This window comes from Vicia villosa, linkage group LG1 (genome assembly GCF_029867415.1).
Source record: "Vicia villosa cultivar HV-30 ecotype Madison, WI linkage group LG1, Vvil1.0, whole genome shotgun sequence".
Classification (NCBI taxonomy): domain Eukaryota; kingdom Viridiplantae; phylum Streptophyta; class Magnoliopsida; order Fabales; family Fabaceae; genus Vicia; species Vicia villosa.
The window spans coordinates 152,582,028-152,608,773 of NC_081180.1; the positions used below are offsets into that span (position 1 = coordinate 152,582,028).

The following is a 26,746-nucleotide window of genomic DNA, read 5'->3' on the forward strand; positions in this document are numbered from 1 at the left end:
TAGCTGCAATTCATTACCTGAAAATTTAGAGTTTACGATGAACATCTTGAATAATTTATTAAGTAGTTGAATGAAAATAATGAGGTGTTGAGGTGTTGAATTGAGTGTTGAAAATGAGGTGGATTAAATTGTGTTGAATAAATTCAACATGTTGAATAAGAGAGAGTGGGGGCCACAAAAAACACTTACCAAAATATTTTTTGTTGTTGTAAGTTATTATATTTTTATTTTATCATAATCATTTGGGGTCAATTATTTCATACTAAATTATTTTTTTTATTTTTACCAAAGTTTATCATTTTTTTTCCTCTATAAATAGAGACTAGTTTCATTAGATTTGGACACAGAAAAAAAATCAACTTTCTTCTCTCTAATTTTTCTATTTAGCCTTCTTGTTTGTAGCTCTTAACATATTTTTAGTAAAATGAATCCCAACAACAACCCTTTTAACACTCAAAATTTCACTAATTATTTGTTTTAATAATGAATATTCCTATATTTCGTATTTATTACTTGCAAGGAAAAAAATTAATTAAGAATATAAAATTAGAAAAATAAAATTAAAATAAATTATTAAATTAAAAAAATTAAAATAAATTATTTAACTCTTAATTATTTTAATTTAATTTTAATCGATAATTGTTATTAATATACAATCACAAAAATAAAAACATAAAAGAAAATAATAATATAAAATAAAAGTGGTGGGGGTAGGGTGCTGAATTTTATTAAACAAAATCATTGTAGTAAGTAAAAATTGAATGGGTGTTGAATAATTAAGTGGAAGAGAGAGATGATGATATGAAGTGTGAAAAGTGAAAAAGTAGAGTGTTGAATTTAAAAACCATTGTCGATAACCTAACATAGTGCAACTTTGATCTAAATATGCGATAACCCGCCGCCAAAACACAAACTAGTATAGATATTCAAATTTAGACTGTCTAATCTCCACCAATATCTATTTCACCACTAAATCAATAAAACCTCATCCTATCACAACTTGTGACTTGTGAACCATATACACTATGATACATAGATATGGATGGATACAATACATGGTAGGAGTATAGTTGATGATATGGTATAAGATATTTTAGAAGAAAAAGATTCCAAAATTCAAGTCAATAATATAATGTCTTCCAATTTAAAAGACATTATAATTGCGTTAGCAACCAATAAAATTGGTGTAAAGAGCTTAATCCTGAAATTTTAAGAGAAATATAATGTCTTCCAATTTAAAAGACACTAAACTAAAAAGAAAATCTAGACCAGTCCTCCAACATCATGTTGAGGATCATCTACAAACTAACTACATGTCAATGAATGAATCTATATACACCAAAAAATAGAGCTTCCACTTTCCACAAAATATAGAAGGGACAATCATGACATGGAAACTCTTGCTACCTAGATCCTTGAAATCACTACCCTCCTAAACAATTAATGAAAAGAAAAAGAAATCATCACTCAAAAGGATTTACAGTGGAATTTTCTGAAGGTCTTCTATAAAAGTCGTCAAAATGAAGATTGATTTCCCCTGATTCTAAGTCATGTGTATTTGCAGAATGAAATGATTTGTGATAAACTGAGTTTGGCCAATGCAACTGTTGCTCCTGGTCTTGATTCTCTGACCCTATCTCAGATAATTTATCGTTGGTATTATTGAATGTTCTTTCGTGATTGAAATCTGGAGGCTCGTAAAAGCTTGCTTGATCATGTCCACCCTGCTGATGATGATGACTTCTAGCCCACCAATGACTCCTGGTTGGGCGGTGGAGATCATCGGAATCTTGATTCCGAATTATGCTTTCCCTAAAGATGGGAGAAGATACGGATGCTCCGAGATGGGAATTGACGCGATCATCATGATAATCGTTCATGTATTCTTCGTAAGGTTCATTCTGTGTCAAGCTGGACGGCATCCAATCTCTGGAGTGATGTGGAGTTTCTTCAAATAGATCTGTTGAAACATCTCTTGAAGTTCCATCATGAGGTCGGGAAGTATTGTGCATCCAATCTCTGGAGTTAAGTGGAGTTTCTTCGAATAGATCTGTTGGAACATCTCTTGAAGTCGCATCATGAGGTCGGGAAGAGTAGTACCAATCGAGAAGATACGGGTGATTGTTTTGAGTGTTGGCTTCAATAAACCACAATGAACCTAAGTGATTGCCGGTTACAAAAGTGCTGTTTGGCATTTCTCGGGAAATAAACCTATTTCTGTTGTCTCCATTGGTTCTCGTGTCGGGACTGCCTCTCCATAATCTTAGAGGGGAAAATCCTTGTCGGTTTACATGCCCTGATGATAACTTTTGCTCTCTGAATGTTCTCAGATTTAGCAAAAACTTCTTCCCTTCAGTGTTTGGTTCCCATGAAGGATAACTACTTTGGAAGCTGCAATGATAATAGATGTTAAACCAAACAAATAATCATGAAAAAAAAAAAAAAAAGCAATTGAATCAACTAGTCTCATAACTGTGATGAGCACTGCCTTGAACATACCTCAAAAACGATTTCTCCAACTTCCCCTGGGAACTCCTTTGGTGGCGAGGTGAATCAGACGGGGAACCATAACTACTGTTTCCATGCTTTTGAAAATTAAAGACACTAAAACTGCAATATCATCATACGATAAAGCATAGTTAGCATAAAGAATTTCCAGAAACAAAGAGATTCATTCAGCCTAAAAAATACAAATATTATAAATTTATAACAATTCATTCTAACCTGCATACATGGCCAACACCTTCAACATGTACGGTAAAATATGCAATGAACTGCAAGATATCATCGACACGCTGCAAAATAAAAAGAAACATAATAAATTACACTATATAGCTTACAAATAAATACACCCTACTATGGTGTTATAGATATATAGTAATATCAAATTCAATACACAGCAAATGACCTTTGGGACAACGAATATGAGTAAGTACGGAGTAAGGAAAATTGAGGCCATCTCCTCAAGTAGCATCATCCCAGTATACTGCATCACCAAAAACAGATTAGCATAAGATGCAGTATTCAAACCTCGAAGAAAATAATGATAGGTCAAGTTTAGTGTAATTATTAAATTAAATCAACACCTGAGAGGTACCTGGAATAAGGTTTCAAACTCAATTCGGACCGTTTCAGTGCTTTGTTTGCCACGCCATCTCTTTGGCATATAATGTGTATGCTGAACTACCATAGACATTGCTCCTTCAGGATCTATGACTAGAAGTTCATTTACAATTGCAGCCCGGCTAATAGCAGTTATGGTTCCAAAAACAGCCGCATACCACAACAAGTTTCGACCAAATATCTGCATTGATTTTGTATACAAAAATGAAAATTTTAAGAAACAAAAAGAAAGCCATTTGCTATTGATTATCATGACATGTCAGTATAATTTAACGTTGACGAAGGCATAGAAAAATCATTACATGACCCTCTAGCAGAGATTCCTCTAGAAAAGCAATGATGATCAGAATTGCAGCAAAGCCACCAGATACAAACGAGATGAATTTTGCAATGATAGATATGATGGGTGAAGGAAATTGCTTGAGATAATTAGAAGCATGTACTACGCTGTTATTAATCCGATGCCGGAAGAGATGGTCCACCTATAAAACAAGTTAAATTTGTAAGCTTGAGCACAGATGCAAAAGAAATACGAGTGAAATTATGCTAAAAAATAACTAAGCGACAAATGGACTAAGAGAGGAATAACGATATACCTCATTGAATCCCCTAAAGACCCATCTTGACAAATTTGACCATCTTCGAGATGATGCTGTACTTGGGTGATTGTAAAATTGTTCAGCATGCCGCAGAAAGAGATATACCAGCATGAATATGACGAGAAATGGAGAAAGTAAAAGTATTGCAAGCCCAACAAAGATAAGCCTTTTCTTTAATGTCCTTGGATTTGACACAAAATCCCTTCTGACACAAAAGTTACTGCAGAGAAAGCATGTTCAAAAGAGAAAACCATCATTGGAATTTGTAGTACGGTTACCATTGACAAAAATTGATTTTGAATTAACTGAATTTGTAAAATTGATTTCAGTTAAAAATGAGTTGAACGTGAAGTGGTTTATTTTTTTATACATATATGTAAAAGTGAGTTCAACAATAAATTTGAGTGTAAAATAGGGTCGGAGTCAAGTTACCGGATCTAACGTTCCTGAATATAATGATACTATGGGAATTGGTATTTTTACAAAATTAACATACCTATCAAACATGCTTTGCAGGATGCACCAATTCAAAGTCCACTCAAGTGTCTTGGTTAGTACTAGACGATATTGTGTTCCATTTGCACTGGATTTCACTGTTGGACCAGCACCTGGAATCCACTGAGAAATGGGAAAAGCAAGCACGCCCTTGTTGAGCATTCCGATCAAGTAGTTCTCCTTCCGCATTAGCCTCATCACGATGTCATGAGCATTAAGATCCTTTACCACACAGAGTTTTCTTGTGCTTTGCACGAGAACAGTCTTTTCAAGAACTGTAGCCCACAGCATTGTTTGAATTTCACTATCTGTAACATGGAGACTGCAAGCAGATCATGGTAAATTAAGTCAAACAGTTCAATCATAAGTAAATTCGTCAATCCCGTCTATACATTTATCAATCACATTTACCTATTGTAGTAAAACTCTCGAATTTCCAGAGTATACTTCAGTTGAGCAAAGAATCGTAAGAAGCAAAATAGCCAATAGATAGAAAATATGCATAAGTATCCAACAATAATAGCTTTGCTAAGTGTTAACGGTGTTAAAGGGTGTTGATGAAGAGCTTCTTTAGCAAGATCACAGGGCTTCTTTCCAGATTCAACCGCATTCACCCCACATCTTGCATTGCGTAGTCCATTCCAATCAACATATAGTAAAAAGAAAGCTGAAAAACATATGGTGAATCCCAGACTCAGAAGTTCAACAATCCACTTTATGATGATGCACCATAACCCTTTCTCACAGTAATAGCTGTAAAGTCTTTCAAAGAAGATATCCAAATCAGCAATCGGCTCAACATTGCGATTCTCGTTGTTAAGAAACCCTGAAGGACTCTCACTACCTGGACTCGGGATCCTTCTATAATCAGACAATTCAATCTCGGGAGCAACATCCTGAAGTAAATGTTCCGTCACTGACAATTCACGTTGTCGCTTCCATTTGAATATACTAAAAGCACTAGCATCTCTTGACCTAGTAAACATTGTTCACATACACTGGAAGTTGGCATAAACAGCCAGTCCATACCCCAGAGACCTAAAAAGTTATTATGACCAAGCTCTACAGACATAACACAATCAATAATTAGTATCTTCAAAAGACATCATCATTAAAAAAGATAGTATTTCACACTTTACCCTATTTATTCAACAAAATTAGAAGGATAAAGTTTATCCAGAAATAGAAGGCAAACGGAAAACAAGTTGCGCCGCTACTCCTTTTTGGATGGCAAAATCAATCCTCTTAAAAACTACATTCATAGACCTAGGAGATACAACATTGCTATTCATAAGCCTTTGAATTCATTGTAAAAGATCAACTACTAACTTCTGGTGATATGAAACCAAAAGTATCAAAGGCAAATGATATAAAAGCATGTTGATTGTTGGAAAACGCTTTCTCATGTTTGACCACTATACTTGAAGCCGCCCTCAGTCCCACAGTAAGACCAGCAGCCCTCAGTCCCACCAGTGGAGAAACTCAAGACAAAATTTAAAGCTTTATGCTACAATCAATACATAGTTCTAAATTGCAATCCACATTATAACGAAATCGTTGTGGCCGCATTTGTGGGAACTTTACCGCAATATATAAAGGTTAAAAAAATCAACAATTTGAAATATGATCAGCTGAATAAGGTCCTATGCAGTTCTATTCTATCATGATCAGCTCAAGAGTGACTTCTATGGACAATCTATCAACCACAATCCACTAACACACCCAGTTACTAACTACCCATCATAACAAACAAGTGTAACTAAGTATGCCCATGAAAAAAATCTTTTTTTTTTCAATATTTCATTAGAAGAGGTGAAAAAGCAATGAGCTTTTTTGTTTGCACATTGAAAAAAACAAAAGTCCATACAAAAACATGTTAATAGAATAAATACAAGAGTTTTAAGAGTTCACAGAAGGGTTACCTTGGAGTAAGCCTCAAACATGGAAGAAAGGAAATTAACGATGAATTTGGGGGAAAAGGGAGTGAAAGGTTAAGAATATGAAAAGGAGGCAAGTTGGGAAAGTGATTGATTGTGAGGAGAGGAGAGAAAACAAAGAAGGAAAAGGAGAAGAAGAACAGGGTTTTGTTGTTGTTTTGTTGCGTGGAGAAAGAGGCAAATTGAAGTGAGAAACAAATTTGTACGGAATAAAAATGGAATTTTTATTCGGTTTTATCTAGGGGTGGCAATAAAATCCATTAGAGTAAAATCCATCCAATCCATCCACTAAATTATCCATCCAATCCATCCATTATAAAAAAGAATAGTTAATGGATTGAATCCAATCCATCCATTTAAAGTTATGGATGGATCCAATCCATCCAACAAAGTTTAAAAATCCATTGGATTATCTAATGTTTTATTTTAAAACTAATTGATAGTTTTTATTGTTAAATAATAAATATGTGTTTTTGTCAAAAAAATCAATTAATTTTTTTAAAAATTTATAAATCTCTCTCATATATATATATATATATATATATATATATATATATATATATATATATATATATATATATATATATATATATATATATATATATATATATATATATATATATATATATATATATATATATATATGTATATATATAACATCAGTTAAAATTAAAACAGTAGTAAACATATTCACTACTTTTTGTTTTGTTGGATTCCCTATAAGAAGATGAATGAGCAACAAAACCAAATCTTATTTTAAAGAGAAATGAGTTATATCATATGGTGCTGGTTCAGTATTTTAATATAATAACATCACAATTCATTTTAAAAAGAACATCATAATTTGAATATAATTACCGTATATATATGTTGAATTTTGTTACTTTTACAAAATATCTTTGATCTTAGCCACCTTATCACGTGTTTTGCAAAATATAAAATCTAAAGATATCAAATATGTTTTTTTTTTTTTATAATTTCATGCAATAGAATTTTAAGTTTAAAATATTTAAATCAATACCAAAACACAAATCAGTGTAATTACATTAAAACATGGACCCCGATAAACTCAAATACAAGCAAATATTTTTAAGTTTCTTATGACAAATCTCTTTTTATTTGCAAACGAAATAAAAATATAATTAATAAAAGGCAACATTTTCAAGATATTTTAATTTAGTCAATACAGTACAATTTATAGTTTAAGTATTAAATGTGCCAGACCCTGATTCAATTTAAACTGTGAGCAGTGGCCAGTGGGGCAGAATTTTTTTTTTATCAATCCATGTTTTAGTGATTAAAGAAGGTGCATTGTAAAATTAATAAAAAATGTATTGAAAGATTAATTAAAAAATATGCAGTTAAAAAAAACTATTTTAAAGAAATTTAAAAAATAAATAGATTTTCTAAAATTTATAAAATAATTAAAATATTTTAATTAGCTTAGTGGATGGATGGATATCCATCCATTAAAAAGATGTTAATGGATGGATTGGATTGGATTTTAACCTTAATGGATGGATTGGATTGGATTTTTTAAAGGTTATGTTAGTGGATTGTTAATGGATTAATGGATTGTTTTGATCCATCCATTAACAATCCAATCCATATCCATCCAATCCATCCATTTTGCCACCCCTAGTTTTATCAGTCTGTTGCCAAAAAGGATTACTAGGATTACAGAATGTGTAGGGCTCCATAACCTCACCGAGGAACTTTTTTCTGTTTTTTTTAACATTTAAATAACAATTTTTTTTCTAATTATTTCCTCTTTTTTTTTGTTATTGTATTTTTTATTTTACTTTAATTTAATGAATAAAATATTAATATAATACATTATAAATATTTATATTAAAATATTTTATTTTAAATATTGTTAAAATTTGTAAAAATATGATAATCGCGGCAAATTGTTGATTTTTAAGAAAAGAAGAAGAACTCTCTTTTTAAATTATTCTTTATTCAATATTATACTTTTTAAGAAGAGAGTTCCTCTTCTTTTTTTATTTCAACAATAATAAATATATAATTAATATTTCATATGTTTTATGTTAAATCATAATAATTTCTCACACGAATTTGTCACATAGACTATCATTTATTCAACCTTTTATATAAAATAAGTTTAGGGTAACTTGTGCTCTAATGACACATGTCAATGATACCATAATTAGAAATGCTGAGTGGAATAAAATCATATTTAAAGTTGTAAAAAATTGATTGTAAGGGTATTTTGGGTTAGAAATTACTAGTAATGAGAAGTTTTATCTTACATGATATGTTGTTAATGCTTTGTGTTATCATGTTAAATTTTTATCAATCTTTTTTTTTAACTGATCAACTTGAAAAAAAAATAAGATTGTTGTTGTTAGAGGATCCAACAACAAGTGGATCTTATGATAAAAGTGATTGAAAAATAGTAGAATAAAGATATTCAATAGATTAGCTATTTAAAGATAAAGAACTACGATCATAAAGGAAATTCATAATAAATTCAGACATGCATTAAGGTTACTAGCGAGACTTACATATTTATCTTCTTGCTTTAATGTATATATTTATTATGTTGTAGAGATACACCTTTAGATCACTTTCTGACCTCTCATGGCACGACATATGTAAATGATAAGTTATATATTAATGGAGCATTGTCCAACATGCTCCCTATTATCGAATTCACTTACTTTCTTTAAAATTAGTTTTTTGACATTGTTTGCTACTAAACAGAACTTGTGACAACCATAATCTATTTTTTATCTTGCTCATGCTCATTTATAAAAAGATAGTTCTTTACAAAATCGTTCTAAATTATTTTTCACTCCCTATGGGTTCGACATCCTTATTATTCTATCACTTTCTACTTAAAATATGTATGTATACTTGCATGTGACATCACACATTTTCAACCAGCACTCTGTGTAGCACTCCATTTCTACCCGACGAATATTATTATAATCAGAGTTACAAAATCCCAACATGCAAACAGGATGTTATACTTACTACTTATAACGACGGCGTTTAATCGCATATGAAACAGATACATAACACTTAAAACTCGGATGAACCGTTAACACCATAATTTACTCTTTAAAATAAAACAACTTTTAAATTAATACGTAGCATAATCAACATAGTTCAACTCATATGGCATAACATATTCATCCACTGAAACAACTTTAAAAACAACAAAGTACTTTAAAATTTAACAACTGAAAACAAATAACAATAATAAAGCGACAATGCGTTCATCCCCCTGAGTGTTACGTATCAGCGCGACGACACCGACTCGAATTACTGAAGGTAAATAATCTTCATTCTGGATTACCTGCACGTTACCAACATAGGGGTAACATTCAAACAGAAGGGGTGAGATATCGAACAATATAATCGGATGTATGATAATTACTATATTAGAATCAGTTCATTCAAAGATCACCACTTCACAACTTAGTAAACAACATCCAACAACAATAATATCGTCCACATAGCACAACAATTATTTCATCACAGCGGCAACTCAACTTAAAATATGCAACATGAAATGCGACTCGTTAATATGTATATGCATGTGGTACCAACAGAGCATAAGTTTCTAGCCTATAATTTTCCAATTAATAGAGGCGTCCACAAGGCATAAGCCTTCAACTTTATATTTTCCAATCCCGACCAACTTATAGAGCATAAGCTCCCAACTTTGATGTTATGTATGCAACAACACGAAAAAATGCAACAACAACAATAGCGATTCGACATTGGCATAAGCCTGCAACTTTAATTTTCGCCAATCAATAGTGGCAAACAATAAAATTCATCATAGCAACTTAAACAATCCACGTTTTCAACTTAAATACTCTACAACCACAACATAAAACCACTCAGACAATTTCACTGTATTTTATTAGTTAATGTCCTGCTACTAAATTTCCTACTACTACCAATTTCTTCTATCAGTAACTCTCTGCTAAATTTCCTGCTAGTATCACATTTCTATTATTAACTCCAAGTACTATCATCTAATTTTTCTCACTACTAGTTTAATGCTACCAACAATTTTCTGTTAATGTTGTTTATACTCTACTCTGTTATATTTATTGGTATTGCTACTAATAATTTAGTCTGCTAACATTTACTCTGCTTATTGTTCTTGGTCTCATACTACTACCCACCACCAATATTACTGCTTCATTTGATTAAGCTAACAATTGAAAGAAAATTTAACAATATACTTTAATTAAACTAATAATTTAAAGCACATTTACCAAGATATTATTTATTAAATTTGTAGGTGATAGCATGATATGATTATTATGGATAAACAAGATTGTGACACAGTGAAGGAATAAACAACACGTCAAACACCCCCTACATGAAAGGTGCCCCTCGACACATGTGAAAGGGGAGCCCCACAACACATACCTAATGTGCCCCTCGGCATGCTCGTTAATGTGCCCTTCGGCACACAAACTTGTGGTGCTCGGCACAATGTGCTCTGCTTCAATGCTCATCACGCAGAGTCCAAAAATAATTTCTATTGACTATCAGTATTGACTGCAACATACAGAAAACAAATTAGAACAGAACCACCATACACTACATGCTAGAATTAGGAATCGATCAACTAATTATAATCCTTTATCAGTTTCTATTCACAGGATACCGACACTTCGTTGACAGAAATTTCAATATTCTAGAACATTCACTTCATAATTCAACACATCATAAAACACAACACACAACAGGTTCATCAAATCTACTCATTTCGGTGACTAAGAACACAAGGACATAACCAATTTCCACATACAGAGTATAATTGAAATTTCGTCAAGTAACTGAGAGAATTAAGGGGTATAATGAGATATTCTCATATTTTTTACAAACCTATGCTAAACTAACATGCTAGATAATATTCTTTTATTACTTTAAGTATTTTATTAATATTATTGATTACATGGGCTAATACAACAATTTAGTAAAACACTCTTTATGCTCATGAGTGGAACTAAATTAGTTTTGTAAGATTAAATGTGTTAAAAATCTAACATCAAATAATATATAATTTGATAAAATGAGAGTAATCATCGCGTTCTATGAGCTGATTTTCTAAAATTGAATTAGACCATCTATATATTTTTAGCATATTCTTTAAAAAAAAAGAGAATCATATTTTCATAATAATATTTGTTACAAATAATATAATAAGATTATTGTCATTATGTTAGTCAAAAAAGTAATTATTATAGTTGAAAATTGAAAATAAATCTTATAAAAGCAGACAAATAAAATCTCATGATCTAATAATTGAAAACAAACATCTATACTATATATAGAGTTGTCAAACCTGAATATTAAGATTTTATATCTATATGAACTATAACGGAGATTGAGTATAGAAAGAAAAAAAACTAAATCTCCTATATCATTTAAAACTAATATAAGCTCAAATCTCTAATTTAATGGAGAAAAAGAATACTAGATGAAAAAAAAAACTATTATATTTTTCTAATCAAATTGTTGATAAATCAAAAGAATCAAATGATTATGATAAAATACATTATTTATGCAAGACTGTTTCTTTTCTTAATTTTATGCAAGTATCAATTGCAATAACCAACGGGTCTTTTTAGCAGGAACCTTATCAGAGGCTAGAAACCGCCACAAATCTTCAATTTTCACAGTCGCATTCCAAGCTCTGAATCTCTATCCAAAGTTTCGATAGAAGAACTAAGCTCAAAGAAGCTGCTGCAACGCACTTGCAACCGTGGAGTGGCGCTTTCGTTAAAGGGCAAAACCGCTAGAAGGCAAATTGCATTTTCTTCTCCGCGGAAGACTCGTAAATTGGCTGACGAATCATTGGAACTTCCTCAAAAGTAAGTATTTCAATTTTCGAATATAGGGTTTCAGAATTTTAAAGTTTTTTTTGTGAGTTCTTTATAATGGGGTTTCATGCAGGTATGAAAATTTAGGCAAGTTTTTCGATAGCTTAGATAGTTCCATTCGATTGTTGCGATTGAAAGGGTCGATGTCTTCCTTCACTAATATCAGGCCAAAGATTGAAACTTTAACTGATGGGTATGGTTTGTTAATGGATTTAATTATTTAATTAATTTTTTATTATTTTTCTAAATTTGATTTTCTATGACTTGTTTAGGAGGTTTACATGTGGTCATTTGGCTCAGTTGAAGTTTATCTTACCCGAGGCAATTTTTATTAAGAAGATATTAGTGTTTGATGCAAGAACTAGTTGCACGAAGCCCGACCTTCACGTAACTATAAACCCTGATGCAGTAGAGTTTGATGAAAACTTGCGGTCTAAATCTGGGACTATGTCTCTGAGGAAGTTATTTCGTGCACGCCTCAATGATTTTTGGGAATCTCATCCTAAGGTATGATAGGTTAGTTTAATTATGCAATAATACTTGTTGATCCATTGCTAATGCTTTTGTTTATAGGGTGATGAAATTCCAGAGGAAGTACTGTCCGAGCCATTTGGTCGCCCAAAGTACGATGCTCTTTTACACATGTTGAAAACTCCCTCGACATTCTCTGCAGTGAGATTGTCAACTAATGACAATACAGTTAATACAGAACCTGATGTCTCAGTGCCCAATGAGATATCATTTAAAGCTCTTAACCAGCAGCCATCACCTGCCTCTCATATGTCTCAATCTTTTAAAAGATGGTTTTCTCAGAGAGTGAATGAAAATGTCCACCCGATATTTCCCTCAGATTCCTTTCAACCCTCAGCTGTTCCATATTCAGAGTTAAGCATGAAGATAGGTTCCACCTCGGAGATCACTTTATCTCATCAGGAAACATCTCCATCTGAGTTGGTTTCAGAAGCACCCTGTAGTGAAGCATGTTCATCCAGTGTTATTCCAGCTACACCTAGTAAAACCATCGAGTGTACGGACAACAAAGTGGGATCTGTTGAAAGCTTTAAAGTTGTGTCAACTCCTTTGAAATTTGTGTTAACTCCATCCAGGCTCATCTCAGTTACACCTAAATTGAAGCCACCTAAAATACCTTCAATGCCCCTCATGATAACTCCGCAAGCTCACTAGACAGATTGGTTAATCGTCCACCTCGATCAAGGTCATTGAATTATGACACTCCAGAAATATGAAAATGATGTTGTCTGCTTGTCAATTAACATTGACATTCTTACTAATTTAATGCCTATAAATATGCTTTGAGTAGTCAATCATACTTAACTTTTTCAATTGTAATATTTTCATAATGATCAATACACAAGAGTTTCAACTTTCAAGTTCTTCTATCTTTTTCGCGGATGTTATGTTTCATAATATTGCATTGATTCAAATTTAGTATCCTTCTTATAGAAATTTTCTGCTACATTGTTTTTTTCAAATTTTTTCAATTTACTTATTACACGGAATTTGTTACCCAATGATTTGATTTTGGTGACAGATTTTTGTAATCCGTTTCACAATCTTCTTAGTCGTGAATCAAGACGTTGTTTTTGGTGACAGTTTATTTGCAATCCGTTTTGCAATATTCTGTGAATCTAGACATCTTCTATGCAATTTTTTGCTTACTATATTTCATCTCACCGGTGTTGGAAGCTTTGGATTGTGTCTTTCTACATTTGCATGTGATATTTCTTTGGATTCGTGATTCATTACATTCTATTGCATTCTAGTTGGTACAAGTGAGACTTCCTTAATAATTAATGGAATTTTTTTTGCTGAAGAATCGTTTCTCTACTTTGGCTATTTAAGTTGTTAATGTTCAGCATACTCTTAATGGTATTTGTGTATCAATTAAAATCAATGTTACATGATTGACTAGTACTGTTCTTCATTTGGAATTATAAATTTGAAATTTCCATAGAAGATATCATCAAATGTGAATACAACAATGCTCTGGTCAAGCTCTCTTAGAGGTGTGAATACAACAATATTGTGACAAGCTCTTTTGGATGACTCTCTTAGTTTAATGCCTTCTGTGAACAACAATTGTTTGGCATTTTGTTCATATGTTGATTAACCTTTTTAACTTGATTTTAGCTTTTGTTCGTGATCGTTAAGAACGATACTTCTGTCATGGATGATTAAGTGTTGATACTTTTTTTTGTTGGTGTGCTTTTACTTTATGGTAGTATTATGGTAGTTAAACTCCATTTCTTATGTTAAGTGGCTAAACTTTGAATTGTACATTTTCCTTAATGATTAAGCTCGTGCCTTTATGACTTTGATTTTAACTTACGTATTTCTGACTTCTCTTGTATTTTTTTTGTTTTGATCATCATAAATTATGACTTCTCTTATATTTCTTTTGATTTGATGTCTTTTTGTTTTGGTCATCCTAAATTATTATAAATGAGAAATACTAATCAGTTTCTTTGGGGCACTCTTTAAATAATAAAAATAGTAAGTATTTTTAAAAATGCGTGTATCCAATGTATTGAAAGTATATTGAAAATTAAAATCTTGATTTTTGTAAAAATATTTTCTTTATTTAATATGCTTAAAGAGTGTCGTGAAGACACTCGTTAACAAGACCCATTATAAATTAGAAGTGTTGTGAATGACTTCTAGCTTGCTGTAAATTATTAGAGATATGTAATTAATTATTTCTCATTTTTTAGTGCTATAAATAATCTTTGAGTAACCAATTGTATCCAATTCTCTCATTTATAATATTTTTACACACACGCGCACACACACACACAAATATATATATATATATATATATATATATATATATATATATATATATATATATATATATATATATATATATATATATATATATATATATATATATATATATATATATATATATATTCAAGTTCTTTTTAAGTGCATGTCAAGAGACACTTAAATCGCCACAAATAATGCTAAGCGCATATTTTTTGCGCTAAACACACTTCCCTCTGCCAACAACATCTCTAAGCCCGCTACATTGCGCCAAGCACAGGTTGGGCTAAGCACATAATTTGGGGCTTAGCATCAAATTTAACATTTTGCCTAATTTTCCAAAAAAGCATGTCGGAGCAATTTTTTTCCTTTTTTACCCAAAACTCCTCCAATGCCCACTAACCTACAAAATGAAGCAAAAATAATTAATGTATACAATATTTATATGATAAAACTATAAAGCTAATATTTACAATAAAGTTAATAAGTGCCACAAATTACTATTGATAATAACTACAATTTGAAATTTATCACTCTCTCCGACTTAAAACTTTGTTTGTCACTACTACAAAAAACACATCTAACGTTGGACGCGAAATGCGTTTGACCTCGACTACGAAAGCTAGTAACGAAGGGCGTCATGAAAAGCTAACCGTTATCACCTCGGTTATTAAAATGTCGAAGGGGTAAAGTTAACTGCATGTGGGTTTGATTCCCAACATAATTTTTTTAATTATTTTTAAAACTGGATGAAGAACGACAACACGAACAACAATAATGGTGAACAACAACAACATCAATGACACAATTCCATTAGGATCTAAACAACCTACTATGTACACATCATTACATCAAATTATGCGTAAGAAGGAGTGGAAGAAATATAAAAAAAAATTGAAAAGAAAAAGACATGTAATCATTCAACAACTCAGGGTAACTAGTCAACCAGAAGATCTTTCCAACTTTCAAGATAAAAAAATGGGGAGAATTAAAGAAACAATAATTAGAAGGAAACTTGACATGCGAGAAATATTTTGGGTTTTAGACTTTTAAAGATCAGAGAAGAGGAAGAATAAAAAAAAATCAATATAAAAGCGAAATAACTTCATCTAGAGAAATTAGAGTAGAGGAAGAATTAAAATGAGTACTTCTGCAGAAATTTTATCCAAATAAATCAAAGAAGAGGAAGAATGAAAACAGAAAATGAGTACTTCATCAAATGTTGAGAGAACAGAAGCTGCTGTGAATGTAGAGGTCCAAGTCCTTAAAAGAGACTCTACTACCGAATCTTTGAGACCAACTCTCAGGAAGAGGAGAGATCAAGAAGAAGAAAGATAAAAATGTCAGTCATCATCGATTTTGATGATGATGAAGCAGATTATACTTGATCAAACTTTCTTCTAACCTATTTCCACATATGGTGATATAAGATGTATTATTTTTTTCTTATAGTGTTTATTATATGTCGCAATGACATGAAATACTACAACAATTCAATAAGATACTCTCTATATTAATAAGTATTATAAGTCTTGTTTAAGTCAATTGTAAAAATTAAGAAAATTAATTATAATATTAAAGTTGAAAATTTGATACTATTTTATAAAAATGGAAACTTTGTCAATATCTCCAAAAAAAAGATATTTATTACAGATTTGTAAAAATAATATCATTATGTTAATAAATAAATGATTAATATAATTAAAAAATCAAAATAAATCTCATAAAAATGTACACCATTAAAAACCATGATCTAATAATTAGAAACAAATCTAATAACTCTTAGAAATGGGCCGCATCATTCAAGAAGTCTCACCAGGCCCAAAGTCGAATCGCGGTAACCAACGGGTCTTTTTGGCGGGAAGCAACGTAACATCATCACAGACGAGAAACCCGCACAATTTTCCCGCGAAAAAACCCTAATAAATTAAATCCACACCCTTTTTTCTGACATTCATCGAATCTTCAGCTCTTCTCTATTTCTTACAATTTCACACAATTTTCACTCAATCTCATTCTCAGATCTGAAAGATTCATCTAATCCACACTCTATTCCAATCAATCAATATCCACTCATTCTCAGATCTGAAAGAATGAGTAATTCTTCAGAATCCCCTTCTCCATCCTCATACAAAACCAGATCCAAACTTCGAAGCTCCAAAGCTCTATTCAAAGATCCCATTGATGAACTAAGTACGAAGACTCCAGAGAAGTTGCCACAGCGTACTCGCAACCGTGGAGTTGCGCTTTCTTTATCGGATATTAGGAAAGTCACTAAGGGTCTTCATGATCAGAAACAACCGAACGAAACGGTGCCGTCTAAGGGGAGAACCGCTAGGAGGCTGATCTCATCGGATTCCCCGCGTAAGGGCAGTAAATTATTCAAGCTTCCTGAGAAGTAAGCATTTTGGTTTTTGCATTTAGGGTTTTTTTGGGGATAATTTGTTTTGTTGAATTGGTTTTAATTTGGGGTTTTGTGCAGATATGAGAATTTGGGGGAGTTTTTTGATAGCTTGGATAGTTCCATTCGATTGTTGCGATTGAAAGGATCCATGACTTCGTTCACTAATATCAGGCCAAAAATTGAAACTTTGACTGATAGGTATGTTTAAGATTAGATTTATTATTTAATTATATTTTTTATTAATATTTTGCACTATGTTTTCTGAATTTGGTTTTCTATTATTTGTTTAGGAGGTTTACATATGGTCATTTAGCTCAATTGAAGTTTATCTTACCTGAGGCTATTGCAATTAAGAAGTTATTAGTGTTTGATGAAAGAACTAGTTGTATGAAGCCCGATCTTCATGTAACTATAAACCCTGATGCAGTTGAGTTTGATGATAATATGCGATCTGAATCTGGGACAATGTCTCTGAGGAAGTTGTTTCGTGCTAGGCTCAAAGATTTTTGGGAATCTCATCCAAAGGTATGATGGTTTACAATTGCTTATCTGTTTGATGGTTGAATTATGAATACTTGTTGATTGATATTTCACTTGTTGTGGCTTGATTATCCCTTTATTTTTCTCTCTGTCAAATTCAACTTTGTGTTATCATTGAGTATCTAGTTTTGTATCATATTTGTGGAATTAGATGGATTACATACATTGCTTGGTGGTTCCATTTAATGTGCGAAGACTTTCGTTGGTACAAGTGTTGCAACTCTGATTGCAGTTGTTGCAGACACCTGTCAATACTGTTTTGTCTACCTGTTTTTCGCTTTTGCAGACCGTTTTTTAAAACTTGGGAGGTGGTTGTAGTCTAATAAAATAGTTTATGCACAATTTTCATCATTGACTGTCACTACAAGATTCTAATGGTGTGATACTTGCCATTGCTAAACTCATTTATTTTATGTGATTTAATGCTGATTATGAGTTAAAGCTCATGTCCGGGATACTTTGTTCTCGATAGTGCTGGAAGCAACTCTAAGTCTTAGGAATCATCAACATTTTATTTTAATTTTAATCAATACGGTTTTCTTCTAATGATGATCCATTACTAATGCAAACACATTGTTAGTCCTTTTTATATTTGCATATTATTTAGTCTGAATGATGCTTTTGTCTGTAGGGTGATGAAATTCCAGAGGAAATATTGCCCGAGCCATTCAGTCGCCCAAAGCAGGAGCCTCTTTTACACATGTTCAAACCTCCCTCAACATTCTCTGCAGTGAAATTGTCAACTAGTGACAATGCAGTTAGTACAGACCCTGATGTCTCAGTGCCCAATGAGACATCATTTGAAGTTCTTAACCAGCAGCCAGCACTTGCCTCTCATATGCCTCCATCTTTTAGAAGACGGTTTTCTCAGAGGGTGAAGGAAAATGTACACCCAAAATTTCCATCAGATTCCTTCCAACCTTCAGTTGTACCATCTACAGAATCAAGCTTGAAGATAAATTCCACATCTGAGGACTCTTTATCCCGTCAGAAAACATCCCCATCTGAGCTGGTTTCAGAAACACCCGACAGTGAAGCATGTCCTACAATTCACTGTTCTTCAATATGCTCCACACCATCCAGTGTTATCCCAGCCACACCTAGTAAAACCATTGAGTGTACAGATGGAAAAGGTGGATCTGTCAAAAGCGGTGAAGCTATGTCAACCCCATTGAAGTGTGTGTCAACTCCATCCAGGCTGATGTCAGCCACACCTGCTTTGAAGCCACCTAAAAGGCATATAATGACTCCGGAAGACAACTCTGCAAGCTTACCAGACAAGTTGGTTAAGCGCCCACCTCGATCAAGGTCTTTGAAATTTGACACTCCAGTGAAAAATGAAAATGATGCCAGCAGTTTATCAAGGTCATTGAAATTTAGCACTCCATTGAAAAATGAAAATGATGCTAGCAGTTTATCAAGGTCATTGAAATTTGACACTCCTGTGAAAAATGAAAATGATGCTAGCAGTTTGTCAACTGATGATGACATTTTTGATATCCTACCAGATACTCTTCTCCATTCGGTATGCCTTTTATTTATTTATGTATTTTGGTAGTAACAGTTCCTATTATTTAAAAATATTCCTATATAAGTAGATTAATTTTAAAGCTGAACATCCTATTTTCAAGTTTCAACAGATGAAAGATCAAGTTATGCTTTTCTTAATACATCAACTTTTTCACCAGTGAATTAATTACACCTAACTTTTAAATTGCCTAATTATTGTCAATTTGATGAGTAGTTCAAGGGTTTTCCTGTAGGAGCTTTATTATTGTTATTCTTAGGTAATCCCATATCAAAAATCATTTCTTAAGTGAATCACTTTTTTTAACTATATTCACTAGGTAAATTGTACTTCAATATATTAGATGCAGTAACAAATAGACAAATAGACAGTACTTATCAAATTCACATTTGCTGGTTCATTGTTTTGGAATTGAGTTTTCTTATTTTTGTCACTATTGATTGATGTCATTCTTGAGTGAATTCAAGCTTAACCATTCCTTCTGCAGATTAGGGAAAAAGAAAGAATGGCGATAGAGGAAAGGGATCCAGCTATTTCACAAGCTAAGAAACGCAAGAAAATTATTGCCAGTCTTCCCAAACTCTTCAACATGATTCACATGATGTTTCATTCGAGAAATCGTTCTGTTATCACTAAAGAGGAGCTGATAAACACATTAATCTCAAGCCACTCTGATATTGTTGATAGAAGTAAGACATTATTGTACTAAGAATAATTGACTGGCTATTTTATAATTTTCTGCATACTGAACCTCTCCCGTTTGTTGTCTTAGGAGAAGTTGAAGAACAGTTCCATCTGTTGTTAGAATTAGTTCCAGAATGGATTTCTGAGAAGTTGGCTTCCAGTGGAAATATGCTGCTTGTCTCGTAAGTTTCTTTTTAAAAAAGTATAGTCTGTATTTTGAATTTACAATTTTAGCTATATACCCTCTTTATCCATTGTTTTGATACTATTATTATGTGTTTATAGTGTAAATAAAATGTTGAGCCCTGAATCCATAAGATCATCACTTGAAGAAGCAAAATGAGCAAGGAGATACAATGGAGCCTAGAAGTATTTTGTTGACATTGGAACCTAGAAGTATACTGTTCTTTTCTTTTGGGCTGCTTGTACATGTTCAGTCTATTTTCTTTTGACATTCATTGTAGTTAGTTTGATCTACATTCCTATTGATATATTTAGGAGAGGTATATTTGTTAGATCAACTCATCTTTTTTGGGCAAATGGTGTAATCACAATACAACTAGACTGAATTTCGTTAAATAAATGAAATGGGAATGTTTCTTGATGTAGGTCATGCCCACTGACTTTGGCTGTTCGATTATCATCTTTTCATCCATTCAATATATTTAATAAATATTTCAAAGATTCTTTTCACAATTTTAGAAGGTTTATATAGTATAATCTGTCAAAGGGGACAGTTTTGCAATAATAATTTGAGTTCTTTTTATCAAAACTCTGGCAACAAACTTCATGATCTGAATCAGGTTAAATATGGCTTTCGACTCACAAACTTACAAAAACTATTATTTTCTCTATGTTTTGATTTGATTCTACTTAAGGGATTGTGTGATTTGAATTGCACATCCAAAATCTCAATTTTTTTAGTTCCTAAAGACATTTTAAGATTCTAGTTCATATTCAAATCCAAACAGTTTGCACAATTTGTTGCCATAGACTTGGTCTAGGCCACATTCTTTCTTAAGCATATCAAACATTGAAACTTATGTCACACTAATTGATTGCTCTCCCTGAATTTGCTTTTGAAATCCAGAAGCTGACTATTAGTCCTTTTCATCTAAATCTAGTCAGCTTCTGGATTTCAAAAGCAAATTCAGGGAGAGCAATAAGCAAGAAGCTCTCTATTCCTACAGTTATCCATAGCATACTTCACTGATTTAGTTATTCTTAAAATTAATAGGTGCATATTTCAACATGTGTTAACCCGAGCTCTATGCTTGACTCATTTATGCTACCTATGCTACTGAAGCCTTTATCTGTCGTGCCTTGCAATCTTTCTCCTCATGTTCCGCCGGTAAGGATTGTTGTGGCTTGTAATCTCCATCACTTTCTTTTCCCCATAAAAGCAAGTATAGACCCATGATAACAATGAGTACTCCCAATATACTGAAATAACCATATACATATATAACCTTTGAAACATGGATATAAAAACTAGAATGTGTTTGAACAGTGAAGTTTGTTTACCTGCCAACGTGAAGTTGTTGCCCCAAAACAAAATATGCTAGCACAGTCACCAATATTGTTCCAAGGGGATTGAACATACTCACAAAGACTGGCCCTTTTTCTACTGTGGTCCAGATTTGAATGTAGATAATCAAACCACCACATATAACTCCCTGCCATTACTCATACATGATTCAGTTCAGTTTTTACTTTAAATTTCAGCATCTTAATGCTGGTTTATTTTGTGAATGTGGATAACCAGCTAAAATGCTTTACTCACTGCGTATAAAATGCAGAAGAGTTCAATCCTTGATGTTATGAACCACACACTAGGTTTGTGTTGCAGGAACGCTGTAAAGACAGCAGATTGTGCTGCACCTATGCAATTTACCCACGCTGTTAGTGACAGTTGTGCTGGATATTTCTTCACAATGATTGCCTACAAGGAAAGCAAGTACCTATGAGCTTTGAGTATTATTTTTTTAAATGCCAGTACGTGTTTTGATATATACGATATTTTACTATCTGATTTTACCGTTTCCTAAACCTCTCAATATGCAACGTTATAATTATCAATATAGCTCATGATTTAATTAAAATCTATGTGAGAAATTTTGTAATTGATTGATTGAATCATTACAACCGAATTAGATCTATTTATAGATCTTTTTGATAACCTTTTGTAGTAGGTCAAAGCCTAGCACAGACTGAAACATGTCTTAGTTACAAGGTGCTACTGCTGTTCATTAGGCCTTCACTAAGCTCTCACGAGCTTTGGACAACTAGCTGAGGCATGCCAGAAGTGCAGGTGACTAGGGGCGGACAGTTGGACTGCACAATGAACATGCTGTGGCCTCAACGGGCCCAAGGCGTGGACAATCCGTAACCCGACCCATAAGCCCAAATGCAGCAGGGCATGCCAGAAGTGCAGGCAATTAGGGGCGGACAGTCGCACCGCACAATGAACATGCTGTGGCCTCAACGAGCCTGAGGTGTGGACGATTCGTGACCCGACCCATAAAACGCAGCGGGACATGCCTGAAGTGCAGGCCACTAGGGGCGGACACAATGAAAGCGGAATTGCCAACACCCCCTCATGCTCGGGCCTCAACGAGCCCGAAGAATGGACGATGCGGGACCCATAAACCCAAACACAACGAAAGTGCGGTGGGCCTATAAACCACAAGCGTTGGAGGCTTCAATGAAGGTAACTTAAATGTCACAAATAGGCTCTAAGGCATGCCAGAAGTGCAGGCGACTAGGGGAAGACCGCACAATGAAGGCAGAATTTCCAACACCCCTTCATGCTCGGGCCTCAACGAGCCCGAAGCATGGACTATGCAGGACCCATTCTTGGACTCTCATCAGAGTAAGAGGAGGTTGGCTTTGTATTGTGATTAGGAAGAGGTTAGTGGAGGATGCAAGATTTATTAAAGGCAAGACTAGTTTCTTGAACCTTTCCAGTCGAGCTTCATATTCAAAAAGTAGGGTTTCAACTTCTTCTATGGATATTCAGCCAAGTTTTCAACTAATCTGGGATATAGGGGATTCATACTCTTGAATTAATCCTTCAAGTATGACATCCAAGTCTTCACTAGGGGAGATTGAGTTACCAATTGCATGGATGAAGCTTAAGATTGAATCAATTTTGAGTAAGAACTCAGAAATTGAGCAATTCTCGAGCCTTGTGTGTCTGAGTACTGGGCAAAGTTGACACAATTTCGCATCAACATGTATCTTATTCCAGGCAAGCAGGAGTACTGGGCAAAGTTGACACAATTTCGCATCAACATGTATCTTATTCCAGGCAAGCAGGAGTACTGGGCAAAGTTGACACAATTTCGCATCAACATGTATCTTATTCCAGGCAAGCAGGAGTTGATCCTGTTGCTTCAAGACTTAAAATTCTTTGGAGATTTAAATCCTTTCCGCACACAAATTTGATGGGATTCTTGGGGTTAACAAGATAGTGATGAAAGATCACTGCCACCATAGGAGTTAGTTTTCAGAGTCGAGTTTCTTAAAGACAGCAAAAAACGATGTATGCAAAGACGATGAGTGCAGTGTCATCGACAGCGCCAGTAGTGGCGTGGCTGCGAGCGCTGCATCTGAATCTTGATACGATATCACTGGATTGCCTCAATCGATAGCATGTTAGAATGATCAATGTTGTTCATGATTCTATTGGAATCTACGTGAGAAATTCTGTAACTGATTTATTGAATCATTATAACTGAGTTAGATCTATTTATAGATCTTTCTAACAACCTGTTGTAGCAGGTTAGGGCCTGGCACTGGCTGACACTTGTTAGTCCATTTGTTAGATTATGTATAACCGTTTCCAGCTGTGTTCGATAGTTAGTTACAAGGTGGTACTGCTATACATTAGGCACATTAGGCCTACTGTAAGCTCTCATGAACTTTAGTTAGTTAGCCTTCGTATGTCAATACTCGATTATAGGTGAATGTACCTGCAGTATGAACCATAAAGACCATGATATGCAGCTTCCAACAGTTAAAATTGATCCCTCAATCCAGTTATTATGAGCCGTTTTGCTTCCAATATGGAGCGGAGCACCCTTTAAGCTTTGTATGGTATGTCCTTTATATAAAATCATTACCATAGCACCAGTCAAAGATAATACAGTTCCAAAGATTTTCGCAATCCCACGAGGGCTCTTAAAATCAACAGCCTCAAGCCTATTCAAGAGAATCATATGATCAAAATAGGATCAATTTTGAAAAACAACGTAATAAACTCAGTTACTCACCTGAATCCAACCGCAAATATGAATGTAAGCGATGAGATTGTGTTGATCATTGATGTTACAAATGAAGGAGTGGTATATTTCAAGCTTACGAAAAACATGTTCAGGGTAAGACTTATTCTGTAGTGAAAGGAAACAAAGATAGATGTGAGTTTCTTCGAGATTTGGTTATAACTAAATCACTATGTTTATGTTTTAAGTAAATAAATCTTTATTTGACAACAGTACCCGAATAGGGGAAGAAGAAAGAGCCACATGAATAGTGTCATTGTCAACTTCGGCCTTGTTTCTCTATAAAGAAGAAAATCAGATATGAAGTAAAGACTTATAATATGAGAATGATGTTTCACACAAAAGTTCATGCTCTTGATCATTACTCAATGAAGGATATCAGAACGTAATGTGTTTTTACTGTTTTGCAAATGCAGCCACAAGCTGGAATGGAGCAAGAGTAATGATAAGCAGTATCAACATGATTTAAGGTATGTTTGGATTGACTTATTTGAACTTAATCTGCTGACATAAGCACATGTGAGATTGTCTGAGAGAGTTTATGAAAACAACTTACGACATATTCTATAACTATATTCGGCTTATTTTCATAACCTTTCTAAGATAGCTCGACAAAAATGTAATTTTATTTTATCTTTTGTTATAAAGATAGCTTATGCATAAACACTTACATGATAAACGTATACGTTATAAGCGTTTAAATAAGATGATTATCCAAACTCATACGTTTAAATAAGATGATTATCCAAACTCATTGAAATTTACCAATTTTTTTTTGAAGTGAAGGTACCTTTCAAGAAAATAAGCAAAAGGAAGCACTACTATGCCTCCAACAGCATGACGATACGTAACGAAGACATGAGGGTTCATTCCATTATTAAATGAAGCCTCTACTAGGAAATAGAGAAGCACAAAAGCCACCTGAACAAACACCATCAAAATATGAGGTTTGAATTTCTCATACATCACACAAAATATGTGTTCACTGTTAGTCATAGCTTTATAATTTTGTGCTGAATTTAAGTTCTTCTTGATTATTTGTATTGTGGTATGCAGAAGTTATAGACTTATATATACATGCATGCTTGCATCAAATTCTTAATGGAAACTTAATTGGAAAGCTGAATACTGATTTGATCAAATGCTATATCAAAGAATTGAAAGCAATGTTTGGACAAGATATTATTATGGCAGAATAATATTTATCTCCTAGACTGAGAATACAGAATAAAATTTAGAGTCTAACAATTGAGAGGTGGAAGTTAATTCTGTTATTGTTTCAAAAGTATGCGTGGACATATATATGCCACAAGCTCACATTTTAAACATCAAACTTATTTTGTTAGTTTCAAATAGGGTACACCTATTCCCCGTACTTCCCGTACTAAGGTTCAACCCTAGGCCCTTTGTTTTTTACTTTAATTTTGAATGTACTCACGAAATACATGCAAGAGCTAGCACCGAGATATATGCTTTTTGTAAATGATATAGTCCTATTTGAATAGTCGAAGGAGGATTTAAATGAGAGATTGGAGACATGGAGAAAAGCCTTAGAAACACACGTGTTTCGCCTAAGTAGAAGTAAGACGAAGTATATGAAATGTAAATTCAGCAAAAGAATAAACGCTTCTAACCTAGAGGTGAAAGTTGGGGACCAAATCATTCCTTAAGTCGCACGACTTAAAAATATATTGGGTCCGTAATACAAAACAATAAGAATCAATATGAGAATAAAGTAAGTGTAGGAGAGATGAAGATGCGTTGATTCATTAAGTGGTTTATCATAAGTCTATCGCAACAAGTTTTAAAATTGAGATGTCTATTCTTTAAAACTTAATCATTTCCAAACTACATATCACTACCATAAACTCTTGGCCTGCATTTTGTCATACTCATTCTTCATTTTATATATTTTTAAATTAGTTTCTTCTCGGTTTGTAACAAAATCAACAGTTTCACAATCTTTTCACAATTTGATTACGATTTTGCAGCAATCTTATTCGATCTTGTTACAATACATTTAAATTGTTGCAGCTGAGTGAGATACATTCAAATCGTTGCAGCCGAGTGAGATAATAGAATCGTAAAATTTAAAAAATCGAGATTTTGACACCCTTATAAATGAAAAAAAAGAAAGAAAGAAAAAGAAAGAGAATATTTACTTAATGAATGAACTTAGCTTTTTCAATGTTTGGCCTTTGACAGTTTTTTCTTACCTTGGTTGGAATAATTTGTTTTCATCCACTAGTAATATATAGAAATATACAGGCTAGAGACATTCATTGGCTTTTATCCTCTAGTTTTTCTTTGCTCTCCTACATTCCTTCCTCTTTTCTCCACTTGATTCATTGGAATATATACCTTGTTTCTCCAACTGTTCAAACATATCCTGGTTTATGTAAAAGATTTCTCTCCCTTAAACAAAATTGATGTGGCCTAACATAACATGTATTTACACGAAATTCATGTGTGTTTTATAAACTCATGTGTGAT

The 26,746-nt window shown here is 33.2% G+C and overlaps 3 protein-coding genes and 1 pseudogene across 3 annotated transcripts; 2 read left to right on the forward strand and 2 right to left on the reverse strand.

Annotated features, from left to right (window-relative positions):
* Window positions 1-1,181: 1,181 nt before the first annotated feature.
* LOC131644480 (autophagy-related protein 9-like) lies at window positions 1,182-6,387 on the reverse strand. Its single transcript, XM_058914988.1, has 10 exons — window positions 6,140-6,387; window positions 4,629-5,279; window positions 4,219-4,539; window positions 3,720-3,942; window positions 3,426-3,605; window positions 3,098-3,304; window positions 2,909-2,986; window positions 2,725-2,795; window positions 2,500-2,610; window positions 1,182-2,391 (listed from the first exon to the last, which is right to left on the reverse strand). Exons 2-10 carry the CDS (start codon window positions 5,201-5,203, stop codon window positions 1,464-1,466), a joined length of 2,694 nt encoding a protein of 897 aa, XP_058770971.1. The 5' UTR covers window positions 5,204-5,279; window positions 6,140-6,387; the 3' UTR covers window positions 1,182-1,463.
* Window positions 6,217-13,277, forward strand: LOC131657755 (CDT1-like protein a, chloroplastic; annotated as a pseudogene).
* A 3,424-nt stretch (window positions 13,278-16,701) lies between these two features.
* On the forward strand, window positions 16,702-20,741 carry LOC131644481 (CDT1-like protein a, chloroplastic). The gene is made up of 7 exons (XM_058914989.1): window positions 16,702-17,212; window positions 17,297-17,416; window positions 17,509-17,743; window positions 18,390-19,283; window positions 19,774-19,975; window positions 20,059-20,152; window positions 20,256-20,741. Exons 1-7 carry the CDS (start codon window positions 16,908-16,910, stop codon window positions 20,311-20,313), a joined length of 1,908 nt encoding a protein of 635 aa, XP_058770972.1. The 5' UTR covers window positions 16,702-16,907; the 3' UTR covers window positions 20,314-20,741.
* A 396-nt stretch (window positions 20,742-21,137) lies between these two features.
* Window positions 21,138-25,428, reverse strand: LOC131619168 (WAT1-related protein At4g08300-like). The gene is made up of 7 exons (XM_058890297.1): window positions 25,044-25,428; window positions 24,470-24,532; window positions 24,245-24,361; window positions 23,945-24,173; window positions 21,754-21,912; window positions 21,495-21,646; window positions 21,138-21,413 (listed from the first exon to the last, which is right to left on the reverse strand). Exons 1-7 carry the CDS (start codon window positions 25,247-25,249, stop codon window positions 21,263-21,265), a joined length of 1,077 nt encoding a protein of 358 aa, XP_058746280.1. The 5' UTR covers window positions 25,250-25,428; the 3' UTR covers window positions 21,138-21,262.
* Between the last annotated feature and the right edge of the window lie 1,318 nt (window positions 25,429-26,746).

What these genes read in the sequence shown, in the direction of transcription:
- LOC131644480 (XM_058914988.1), bottom strand. Translation starts at nt 5,203, where the DNA reads ATGTTTACTAGGTCAAGAGATGCTAGTGCTTTTAGTATATTCAAATGG. An exon ending in TCATATTCGTTGTCCCAAAG is followed by an intron (nt 2,796 to 2,908) that starts GTCATTTGCTGT and finishes TTTATTTTGCAG; the next exon opens with CGTGTCGATGATATCTTGCA. An exon ending in GGTGTTGGCCATGTATGCAG is followed by an intron (nt 2,611 to 2,724) that starts GTTAGAATGAAT and finishes ATGATATTGCAG; the next exon opens with TTTTAGTGTCTTTAATTTTC.
- LOC131619168 (XM_058890297.1), bottom strand. Translation starts at nt 25,249, where the DNA reads ATGACTAACAGTGAACACATATTTTGTGTGATGTATGAGAAATTCAAA. An exon ending in ATATTTGCGGTTGGATTCAG is followed by an intron (nt 24,174 to 24,244) that starts GTGAGTAACTGA and finishes TCTCTTGAATAG; the next exon opens with GCTTGAGGCTGTTGATTTTA. An exon ending in CTTTATGGTTCATACTGCAG is followed by an intron (nt 21,913 to 23,944) that starts GTACATTCACCT and finishes CTTTCCTTGTAG; the next exon opens with GCAATCATTGTGAAGAAATA.
- LOC131644481 (XM_058914989.1), top strand. Translation starts at nt 16,908, where the DNA reads ATGAGTAATTCTTCAGAATCCCCTTCTCCATCCTCATACAAAACCAGA. An exon ending in ATTGAAACTTTGACTGATAG is followed by an intron (nt 17,417 to 17,508) that starts GTATGTTTAAGA and finishes TTATTTGTTTAG; the next exon opens with GAGGTTTACATATGGTCATT. An exon ending in CTCTGATATTGTTGATAGAA is followed by an intron (nt 19,976 to 20,058) that starts GTAAGACATTAT and finishes TTGTTGTCTTAG; the next exon opens with GAGAAGTTGAAGAACAGTTC.